General features: G+C 34.5%; 1 protein-coding gene across 1 annotated transcript; it reads right to left on the bottom strand.

The window, feature by feature from the left end:
* Window positions 1-6,568: 6,568 nt before the first annotated feature.
* LOC145089341 (secreted RxLR effector protein 161-like) lies at window positions 6,569-7,083 on the bottom strand. Its single transcript, XM_079027789.1, has 2 exons — window positions 6,982-7,083; window positions 6,569-6,886 (listed from the first exon to the last, which is right to left on the bottom strand). Exons 1-2 carry the CDS (start codon window positions 7,081-7,083, stop codon window positions 6,569-6,571), a joined length of 420 nt encoding a protein of 139 aa, XP_078883915.1.
* Between the last annotated feature and the right edge of the window lie 5,960 nt (window positions 7,084-13,043).

Raw genomic sequence — 13,043 nt, forward strand, 5'->3', positions numbered from 1 at the left:
ACTCTTCGAGTACGAGTTAAAATTTCTGACAGTTATACCCAGAGTCTCTTGTAGGGAGAACGTGATAGTTTGTGTATAGATCTATATTGGGATTGACACCCCACACGTGAGCTGCTTGCAACAGCTAGACCGGCTGATCTGAGGTGACGAATATCATATCTTTCAGACGCTTGAAAAACGTCGTCTCAGGGAGTTAACAACACATAAAGTTTACGGGATTTTATAAATGAAAAAGGGTTTTATGTCGATTTAAAGCAACTTTTATAACAATAAGTATGGATTTTACTTGTACACATTCAGTCTTGGAACTTGAGACCACATAACACAAAACTCACACGTACTTTCAGTCTTGGGACTTAAGACTACATATCACTTTCTTAAGGAAAATATTGGATTTTTCTTGGTAACACACAACCAATTACAAATATCAGTTTTTCAAACTCTTCATCTAAAAAGCTTATGAACTCACCAACTTAATTGTTGATACTTTTTCAAAACTATTTGTATTCTCAGGAAATCAGTGAAACCAGGTAACTACAAGCTTTTGATGATGGAATGCTACAGCGTTGAACAACTATTTTTACATAATGTTGTAATCAATCATTGAAATATGTAACACTTGAAACCATATAATTCTTTTTCGATTATATTTATGATTGGTTGTATTGCTTTGATTACTATTATACTCGTTGTTATGATATTATACATGAAGTCCGCCGCCACCCCGAACGTTTTTGTCATCCTTGGTTTGGGGGTGTGACAATATGGAATTTGCATTTTACATCTTCTTTTTCTATATCAAACCTTAATTGGAAAAAAAGAAGGCAAGCAGTTAAGTCTCATCTTTCAGAAACAAAATCTCCTTGACCTTTTTATGACTTATGATCTATTAAATTTCCAGTTCTTTTATGGGTTTATAGTGTTTTACGTTAGAAGTTGAGTTTCTTGGATTTTTATTTTCAGCGGAGATATGGAATATAGATCCATCTGATAAACAACATAGATACATTATGGACACTAACTTGGAAAAATCATTTTGTATTATGACTATTATCTTTTTAATGTGGTTTAATTAGCGTATAAAAAGAGCATACAAAGGTCAATCTTCATATGGTATTCATATTTGTTCTTATTCTTCAGTTAACATGTATGTTCCTACAGATTCTCTCTGGCTTTTACAGCAGTTGGAATTGCAGAGTAAGATTCATCAACAAATTAGCATTTGTTTTCTTAGCATTACGATTTTTTATTATATCAGCTACCTAATTGCAGCTATTTACACATTATGTATAAAGAAAGCTTTGTCAAAGTGTCGAGAACAAACACTATATTAAGAGTTCAAATTGGTTTAATTGAGGATAAGTTTGTTGTGAATCCGAAAGCCACGAACATGGAAAATTCAAAATTATATTTATTGTTAACTTTTGAAGATTTGATATAACTATTACTTTTATGCTTTATTTTTGTTAGGAATAATATGTGTTTTGTATAATTTAGGAATATGAAGTATGAAATTATATGTATGATTGAATAGAAATTGAGTAGGTGCATATTAGGTGTTTGTTGAAATGCCTAACTGAAGTTATCCTTCATGTTTTGCTCGGTTTTGCCCCTATTTGTATTATAATTAGTATTTTGTTTTGTGTTTTTAAAGTCTTTATTTAATAATACTTATTTATATCTTCCAAATGTTTAAACCCATTAATATAAAATTATGGATTTACTCATAATTTTTAGGCGTGCTGGATGAAAATATCAATCATAATTTTTATAGGAATTTTGTTATCAGTTCCACCTTTGAAGACTAATATTCTTTTGTTTTTACTGATTTGGCTTGATTTGAAAACTAATATGAGTTTTAATGTATTATTTATTTTGGGATGATGACATTAAGTACGAATTTCATTCTTGATTTGGACTTCAGTATTTTTTTTTATGACTAATATATATTATTATTAAGTAAGAATTTTAATATATAGTCACTACTGGATTCTACCTTTTAAAAACTTGGTTTTGTTGTAACCTTACAAGGCAAATTTGTTCTTAAAAGGTATACATATAGTAAGTTTAAGCTTTTAGTTTTAACATATGTTTTTTATAATTTAAGTTCACTACTATATTTTGAAAGATCTATCCCCATATTGATGAGGTGAAATTGGTTTTAAAGATAATTAAAACATAGATGTATCCTCCATTATCAGTCATAGAGGAGGTAGTTAAGTACGTGATTAAAAAAATAGCGGATGACGGCTGCAACCATGATAGTGGCAAAATAATACTTGTATCAGATTAGGCTAAAAAAAAGTACACAAAAACACAATGTAATTTATTGTTTTGTCAATTAACTTTTTCAATTATGTTACCAATTAAACCTTACACTTTATTTGCCTTTATTAAATAGAATTACTTGCATTTTTACTAGACTTAGCTGGAGAGTGTTATACAATATGGTTGTTGGTCAATTAATACATAAGATTGGTATTATAGTTTAATAATATTTTTTGTGAAAATTATTATAATTTACGATCAATGATCATTCCAAAAATGATAAGCCACATTGATTTGTCTTTTAAACATGTTATTTAATGTAGATGTTATTTTGATTATTTCCTCCCACATATTGATCATAAATGCACTCTCTAAAAAACAAAAAGCCTTATATGTATTATATAAATATAATTGGGGATTTTTCATAGTACAATGTTAATATGGGAACAAATTGAAAAACGATGATATAAAATAAAGTAAAATCAATCTTTTATTATTATATTGGTCAACCGTCCATCCAATGGGTCTAACACTAGTTAGGGTTTTGACATAGAGAAGGTGAAGAAGAGAATCAAAAGTCTTTTATTAGAACGATAAAAATGAAAAAATTGCTGGATTTTTTTTGTTAACCAAATTTTAAACAAAATCATGGTAATATTTTCAATTCATTTAAAAAAAACACAAGATGTGCAAGTGACACGTGGTGAATCAATAGTCTTTTATTAGAATAGGTAGATTTTCTAAATGATGTCTTAATTGAAGGGTTAATCTTTAATTTAGTAATTAGCAATTCATTATGATAATTAACCCTCCCAATATCATACCTAATAAATAAATATATTTTTGTCACATTTCACATTATCATTTATTTTGCCACATGTAATTTTGTGGTTATTTTAAATTAATTTTTATTCGACATGTCATTTTATGGTTTCTTTCATTTTATTAAATACCTTTAGTATTTAAATGCAATAATAAATGCATATCAATTTCATTAATAAACTTTCCTTTTAATTTCAAAATTACTAAATTAAAGATTCATTAATTTTTTTTATTTATTTATCTAAATTTATTATTTATATTTAAAAAGAATAAAACACTTTAATTTTTATAATTTAATATTTTTTTCACTTTTCTTATAAATTCAAACTTCTCAAATGTTTAGAATTTTGCATTTAGTTTTTCTTTTAAATAAACTAATGTAATACATGAGTCTCACACCTAGTTTGATAATACACATTAGATTTTCTACATGTCGTCTTAATTGAAGGCTTAATTTTTAATTTAGTAATTAACAATTCAATGTGATAATTAACCCTCCCAATATTTGATAACACATAGTAGATTTTCTAAATGACTTCTTAATTGATGGTTTAATTTTAATTTAGTAATTAATAATTCATTGTGATAATTAACCCACCCAATATTTGATAATACACAGTGGAATTTAATTTACCAATTCTCACGTAACCCAACACTTAAGAACCAATTCTCACGTAACCCAACACTTAAGAAAACAAATTACAAAAATTAGTGTTTGACATCAACAAAAAGATAAACAAATTGATACTGATAAATAAACTTATGGATAAGAAACCCAAAGTTTATCGGAAGCTATTGTTTTTTCCAATTCTATAATTAAGAACTTCACGCAAAAAGTAGATATCACGGATCAATGTCTCTTTCTTTTCCATTATGTTAAAAAAAATTAGCCTTGTACTTTTTTCAACTTTATTTTTACCCATGTAATAAACATCTTGCAAACATTTTTAATTTTTTTGTTTGGTAATAATCATGCTTTCCATTTAGGTTTATAACGGCTAATAATACAGGATAAGAATCTGATATATGTTTCATCCGATATATGTTTCCCTCTTAAGGTACATTCCTACTTTACATTAAGATCTTCATGTGCTTATTAGTTTTAGTTAATAGGCATTAAAGGCTATAGTAATAACATTCAACATTTTATCCAATTCTAGCAAGAATTAGTGGTGATTTCAACATTCGAAAGTAACCACCTTAATCCACAATAGTTGATTTTTGCTAAATATTACTTGTTTGTCTATGTTTCATTTGTTTGTACATCAAGCTTTATATTTTATACCTCTTAAAATTCAAGAATTGTCCAATATTACTAGTAATATAGTAAGTATATTGTTTTTGTTTTTGTTTTTTTTTAAATGGAAATGAATAAATATCATGACTCTTACCAAATTTTGACTGAAAGAAAAATTAGTTCCAAAAATATGTACACGAAACCTAAAATATAATGATTTAAAAGGTCAAACTTATGACCATCACACGAGTAAAAGTTATATGCTCCTTTTCATTACATCTCAATGCAAGATACGAAGAGTACCTCTAAAAGATACCTAAAAGATTTTCTAAAAACCCATGAAAAATCTCGCAAAAATGGCGAGTATAAAGACCCACTTAGATGATGGGTTTTTTAGGGTTTAAACAAAAAATACATGTAGCGGAAAAAACACTTAAACCCTTAAGTTCACATGCAACCTATAAAGGATCTATGTTTTCTCTATTGATAGAAACTGACTTTGAGTATCAAGAAAACCCTAAGAGAGAGGCTATGAAATCGAAATTCATACATAAAACTAGGGTTAAATACCTTTTGAGTACTATTGTAAATAATCAAAATAGAATCCTTCTTCCAGATCTTGGAAAGCTAACACCAAAGGAATAAATGCCTCTAATGGCTTGTACCCAAAACCCTAGTAGCAAGAAGACTTGAGCATAAATTCGGCTCTATGAAAGAAAGTATAAGTATGTCAAAATAGGTACCCATGGTGTCCTATTTATATTTGCTTAAGGAAACTCCCATGGAAACCAAAGAGACCTTTGAATGATTAATTCCAATTAATCCTATAATTAAATCCAAGTTAATTCTAATTAATCAATTAATCATTACAATTTTCAATTAATATATTAATCATATAATATATTAATGAATCATATATTTCAATTTCCAATTAGTTTATTATTCGTATAATAAACTAACAAATTAACCTGTATCTCCAACAGACATTCTAATTAGTTACTAGTTTTGAGTGCAACCCAAAAAGGACTTTGCTTCTAATTCAAGAATATATCAAGTTAGTTATTAGCTTAGACACCTTAATCCAACAGTCTTCCACTTGGATAAGTCTGTAACTATAGTTGTAAGTATAGACCTTGAAATAAACAACAAAGAGTGCCTTCCAAAGCCACTGCTGAACTCTGATTCAAATAAGCTATTGGCCCTAAGATAAGTGATCAACTATTCCTTCGTTCTTCAAGATATCGTATAAACATGAGACATGGATAAAAATCAATCTTATTGTCCAAAATTCTTTTTCCCGATTTCCCAAATTGTAAAGACTTGATTAGACTTCAAATTGAACACATCAATTAATCCTGGCTGGGCCTAACACTCTATATAGTCAACATCAAATCATTGAGGGGCCCAATGATATCAATTTTCCTATTAGGGAAAAAGGAACGAATTAGATTGACTAAATAGTCTTATAATTCACACATTAAATCACACTTGGAATTAGCCTTTATAACATCCAGTTACGAGATGCGTTTGAGTGAACCAATGCATAACTAATTTGTAAACAACAAACTATATATATCTCTCTGATTTAAGAATATAAGATATTATCGTCTTAGAATTACTCATGATAAGATCCATGAAGTAATCTCTAAGCGTTGGTATAGCCAATAATTAAAATCCTTATTTTTAATGTACTCATGAATATTGTAGCAATTCAAATTGCAATGTATTAACCTCAATTGACAATCTACAATCAATTCATGACAGTCTTAATTCATTACTTACTTCCAGAAGTATGGTCGATTTTGGAAGTTTGAATAATTTAAGTTACTCAGGAAGTGTAAAGATGCAAAAAGAAACACTAGAATAAATAATTGAATGAGGCAGTATGATACTCATAAATAATTCTCTATTATTCATTCACCAAATGAATTACATTTATTTTGTTACTAGTTTCAAAGATATCATCTAACTACTAAAACTAACATCATCTCTTAGGCATATGCTCATAGCATGCTGGTAATGTTTGACCCTACTAAGAGCCTTTGTGAAAGGATCTGCAACATTATATCCAGATGAAACACTCTTCACCAGAAGGTGTCCTTGTTTTACCCGACGTCGAATGTAATGGTACTTTCTATCAATATTCTTGTGTCTATCATGATCCTTTGGTTCTTTTGTCAAAGAAACCGTGCGTTCGTTATCATAGAACAATTTCATGGGCTCCTAAATAGTTGGAATGATTCAAAGATCTCCAATAAAGTTCTTCAGGCAAGCCGCTTCATTCGATGCTTCACTCGCTGCAATGTAATCAGACTCACTTGTGGAATCAGCCATTGTGTAGTGCTTGGAACTTTTCCATGTAACGGTTCCTCCATTTAGTAAGAATACCCAACCAGACTGCGAAAAAAAGTTATCCCAGTCTAGTTGAAAACTAGCATCACTATAACCACTCAATCTTAACGTATCACTGCTGCTAAGAACTAGGAACATGTATTTCATTCTTCGCAGATATTTGAGAATATTCTTCACTGCAATCCAATGGGATCTGCCAGGATTTCCCTGAAATCAACTCAACATGCTCAAAGCATAAGACACATCAGGATGAGTACAGGTCATTGCATACATGATTGATCCTTCCGCTGAACATATGAGACTCGACTCATGTCAGCTATATCTTCATCAGTACTTGGACTTGGATTCTTACTCAACTTGATAGTAGTATCAATAGGCAATTCCCCTTTCTTTGAATTCTCCATACTAAAATGCTTTAGTATTTTATCCAAATATGTACTCTGGCTGAGACTAATAAGACGATTCTTTATATCCCGATGAATCCTTATTCTTAGAATATAGGATGCTTCCCCTAGATCCTTCATAGCGAAACACTTCCCAAGCCAAGACTTAACTTCTTGCAAGATTGGATTGTCGTTTCCTATATGAAGTATGTCGTCAAAATACAAGACTAGGAAAGCCACTATACTCTGACTAGCTTTGACATATATACATGACTCATCTTCACTTCTAGAGAACCCAAACTCTTTGACTTTCATGGAAGCAGAGATTCCAACTGTGAGATGCTTGTTTTAATACATAAATGAATTTCTCAAGCTTACACACCCTATCAAGAAACTTGGAATGTATAAAACCCTTTGGATGACTCATGTAGATGTCCTCAGATAGTTTCCCATTAAGGAAAACGGTTTTAACATCCATCTGCCAAATTTCATAATCATGAAATGCAGCTATTGATGGGTTTTGAGCATTATAACACTTCCTAAGTGTACATGCAACCCTAATAAACCTTGGATCTATGTTTGTCTAAGATACATGCAAATAATTATTTTTCCAAGGCTTATATCCTAACTAGCATGGCATGGGGAACTTGAATCAAATAAAGCTAGTAGAAACACTTACCTTGTAGTTGTAGTTGATTCCTTGGAGTTTTAGAGCCTAGCACCAATAATGTGGATGCCTCAAATGAAAGTCACAAATCACCACAAACTTGGAACTTTGAGAGAATAGTCACACTTCTCTTGAAATCGGCCCTCACCTCAACATGTGTCAACTAGCATGATTTCAAGAGCCAAAGCCTCCTTTATATAGTGTGGTGGATTAGGGTTACATCCATGTAAACCCTAATACCCATGTCTCTTCATTTCCATGAGATCCATGGGTCAAAGCTCCATGGAGTATCCATGGACTTCTCCATCCAAGCCTAGCCCATTCCAAATAAGCATAAGCCCACACTATATAAATATAGAAGCCCATATTTAATTAGTAATATCTTTGATCACTAAATTAATCCTAGATTAATTATAGATCACTACTAATTAAATAATATGATCTTATATTAATATATTAGAACTTATAATATATTAATAAATCATAACTTGTACTATTCTCAAATATTATCCATAAATTGTTCCGGTGAAGTGCAACCCAAATGGACTATGCCGGGTCGGGTGAAGTATATACCAAATATAGTTATGGACTTAGATACTATATCCAACAGTCTCCCACTTGGATAAGTCTAGTAACTATATTTGCAAGTATAACTTCAGGAACCGATCAGCAACCGTAGCTCTTTAAACTCCGTTGAACTAGAACGCGCCATTTAGATAAGTGATCATATAATCCTCTGTTCTAGATATCAGCCGGAAAAATACATGGAACATTGTCTTGCTTATTGTCCAGCATTTGTTTCCCGATTTCTGATTTGTTTGACATAGAACTCAACTGAACACATCAATTTAGTTCTGACCGGGCCCGGTACATAGGTCAAAACAAAATCATCGAGGGGCCCAGATATCAGCTTCTAATCTAAGAAGGAACATATAAACTTCGACTCATATGTTTGTTCTACCACTCATTGAATTACACACAAAAGCACGTTTTATAACATCGAGTTACCAATGCGTTTACGCACAATCAATGCATAACCAACTCGTAAGTAACAAATCATATCTCTAGGTTTGAAGACTTATATGATATTACCGTCTCACGATCACTCGAGATAAAATTCCATGAAGTGATTCCAGTGAGCGTGGGTTGAGTCCAATGCTCAGAACTTATGAGCACTCATGATTGTTGTAGCCATGTCCAACACCTTAGACCTCTGCAACCAATCATGACAGTCTTGATTCATACCTACTTCCGACATATGACCGACTGTGGAGGTTTGAATAATATGATATACCAAACATAATTATTCTGGAAGTCAAAACATGCAAAAGAAATATAGTAAAAGATCGACAAGAGATAGCAACACTTTACTCATAAATAAAACACCTTTTATTCATCATCAAATCTCAATTACACTTTACAAATTTCTGGGTTATCTAACTACTAAAACTTATATCATCCTTCAGCCCTATGCTCCGAGCATGCTGGAGATGCTTAACCCTACTCAGTCCCTTCGTGAGGGGATCTGCCGGGTTCTCATCCGATGATACCCTCTTCGCCATGAGGAGTCCTTCTTCGATTCGATGTCTGATAAAATGGTATTTTTAGTCGATGTGTCTGGATCTCCTGTGATCCCTTGGTTCCTTGGCTAAGGCAACCGCACTATTGCTGTCATAGAAAATCTCCATTGGCTCTTTTATAGCTGGTATAACTCCAAGGTCTCCGATGAAGTTCTTTAGCCATATCGCCTCCTTTGCTGCCTCGCTTGCTGCTATATACTCTGATTCACAAGTGGAATCAGCCACTGTCTCCTGCTTGGAACTCTTCCAAGAAATTGCTCCTCCGTTTAGGGTAAAGACCCAGCCTGACTGAGAGCGGAAATTATCCCTATCAGTCTGGAAGCTAGCATCACTATACCCTACAACTCTCAAGTCATCACTCCCACTGAAGGTAAGGACCCAGTCCTTAGTCCTTCGCAGGTACTTGAGGATATTCTTTACCGCAGTCCAGTGTTCCTTGCCAGGGTTCGCCTGATACCTGCTAACCATGCTCAAAGCAAAAGCTACATCAGGTCGAGTACACGTCACGGCATACATGATCGATCCTACAGCTGAAGCATAAGGAAGTCGACTCATTTCTGCTATTTCAGCCTCACTACTAGGGCTTTGTGTCTTACTCAATCTGGCGTTACACTGAATGGGTAACTCACCTTTCTTGGAGTTATGCATGTTGAATCTTCTCAACACTTTGTCCAAGTAGGTACTTTAACTAAGTCCAATTAGCCTTTTACTCCTGTTTCACAAAATCTTTATCCCTAGGATATAGGCAGCTTCACCAAGGTCCTTCATAGCGAAACACTTCCCAAGCTAGGACTTTACTTCCTGCAGGGTTGGGATGTCATTTCCTATGAGTAGTATGTCATCCACATACAGTACCAAAAAACTGACTATGCTCCCACTAGCCTTGATATAGACGCAAGATTCATCTTCACTCCTCGGAAAGCCAAATTCCTTGACTTTCTCATCAAAGCAAAGATTCCACCTGTGAGGTGCCTGTTTCAATCCATAAATGCATTTCTCGAGTTTACACACTCTATTAGGGTACTCGTTGCTGACAAAACCCTCTGGCTGACTCATGTAAACATCTTCAGCCAACTTTCCATTAAGGAAAGCGGTTTTGACATCCATTTGCCATATTTCATAGTCATGAAATGCAGCTATGGCTAACAGAACCCGAATAGACGTAATCTTGGCTACTGGAGAAAAGGTGTCATCATAGTCCACTCCAGGAATTTGAGAGAAGCCCTTTGTAACTAGTCTAGCCTTATAAGTGTGTACTTTACCATCCATGTCGGTCTTCTTCTTGAAGACCCATTTGCACCCTATAGTCTTACGACCTGGTACATTCTCAACCAAGTTCCAAACTTGATTGTCATACATGGATTGTATCTCGCTATCCATGGCCTCTTTCCATTTGGCAGCCTCAGGGCCTGCCATGGCTTCTGTGTAGCTGTTAGGTTCATCCAGAACTACTAGTGTCTCATCACTAATAAGTGTCTCACCTTCCGCAATAATATGGAAACCATAGTAATGCTCAGGTGCATACCTAACTCTCGTGGAACGCCTCAGAGGTACAGGCTCATCAACTGGCACAACAGGAGTTTCCTCCTCAAGTTGAGGGCTAGTGTTTGAAGTTCCTTCACCGCTTGATTCTTGAATTTCTTCAAGATCAATTTGCCTCCCACTGTCTCCTTGGCTTATAAATTCTCTCTCTCGAAAGACTCCTCTTCTTGCTACAAAGACCACATTGTCACTAGGTCTGTAGAAGAGGTAACCAAAGGATTGCTGTGGGTAGCCGATGAAAATACACCTCTCGCTTCGAGGTTCGAGCTTATCATGAGTCTCGCGTCTCACGAAAGCCTCACAACCCCAAATCTTGATGTGGTCTAGCTTAGGTACTTTGCCAGTCCACATCTCGTGAGGAGTTTTGGCAACTTTCTTTGTAGGGACAAGATTAAGAATATGGGCGGCAGTCTCTAAGGCCTACCCCCAGAATGAGATTGGTAGCGTAGCTCGACTCATCATGGAACGAACCATATCCAACAAGGTTCGATTACGCCTTTCAGCCACACCATTCAACTGTGGTGTCCTGGGAGGTGTCAATTGTGAGACAATCCCACATTCCCTAAGATAGTCGAGGAACTCTGAACGAAGATACTCACCTCCTCGATCGGATCGAAGCATCTTAATGTTCCTGCCCAATTGATTCTCGACTTCCTGTTTAAATTCCTTAAACCTCTCGAAAGTCTCTGACTTATGCTTGATTAAGTAGACATATTCATATCTACTATAATCATCAGTAAAAGTCAAATAATAACGATTAGCATCCCTTGTGGCATGTTTGAATGGTCCACACACATCCGTGTGTACAAGGTCCAACAAACCTTCACCCCTCTCACACGAGCCTGTGAAGGGTGACTTTGTCATTTTTCCAAGTAAGCATGATTCGCAACTATCATCTGACTTTAGGTCAAACGACTCCAAGACTCCATTCTTTTGGAGTTGGCATATACGTTTCTTGCTTATATGTCCAAGACGACAATGCCATAATGATGGTTTATCCAAGTTATTATGATTAGTAGAATCAATACACAAAACATTATTTCCTAAGTTATCTACAACAGATACAGCTTCATACACACCATCACAAGGTAATGCTTTAAAATAAAAGACATTATTATAGAAAACATCTATAGAACCAACTTCATTATTAAATGAAAAGGTAAACCCTTGTTTGTACAAAGCATGAAAGGAAATAATATTTCTTGCCATTCCTGGCGAGTAACAACATTTATTCAAATCTAAATTAAACCCACTACTTAGCGATAAAGTATAAACTCCAATCTTGGTGACAGGTGAAGCTTTCCTGTTCCCCATGATCAAGTTTATTCTTCCTTGCTCCACATCCTCACTTCTTCTTAGTCCCTGCAAGTCACAACAAATATGAATACCACAACCGGTATCAAGGACCCAAGATTTAGAATGGGGTGAGTTATTAGAAATGATAGTGTAAGTACCTGCATGGTTGGGTTTGACTTTCCCATCCTTCACATCCTGCTGGTACTTTGGGCAGTTCCGCTTCCAATGAGACTTTTCATGGCAATAGAAGCATTCAGCCTCTTTTGGGTCAGAAGAAGGAGTGACGAAACCTTTCTTGGTTCCACTTGAAGAAGAGCCATCAAGGGTCCGAGCCTTGGTACCCTTCGAGGATCTCTTTCTCTTCCTCCATCGACTTTTCCCAATTGCCAAAACCGGAGTTGAGTTTGGAGTAGGAGTGATAGCAACCGACTTCCCCTTAAGACCTGATTCTGCGGTCTTGAGAAGTCCCTGAAGTTTGCTGAGTGTGACCTCTTCCTTATTCATATGATATGTCATGCGGAATTGATCATAGCACGATGGTAAGGAGTGCAAAATGATATCTATTGCAAGATCCTCAGGGAATTTCACATTAAGTTTCAACAAACGATCCACATACCTTTGCATTTTCTGCATGTGGCTCGTGACGGATTCCCCGTCCTTCATCATGGTTGTTATCATGGAGCAGATGATTTCATACCTCTCTTGTCTTGCACTTTGATGGTATCTTTCCATCAAATCTTGGTGCATTTCATAAGGGTAGAAATCCTCATTAGACTTTTGGAGTTCCGCTGTCATCGTGGCCATCATGATGCAAGCCACTTTCGTAGCATCCCTTTCATGTGCCCGAAATTCAGCGATCTCCTGAGGAGTTGCAGTGGTCTCATCAATCTCCTTAA

The sequence above is a fragment of the Lactuca serriola genome, chromosome 2 (genome assembly GCF_051521515.1).
Source record: "Lactuca serriola cultivar US96UC23 chromosome 2, Lser_US96UC23_V15, whole genome shotgun sequence".
Classification (NCBI taxonomy): domain Eukaryota; kingdom Viridiplantae; phylum Streptophyta; class Magnoliopsida; order Asterales; family Asteraceae; genus Lactuca; species Lactuca serriola.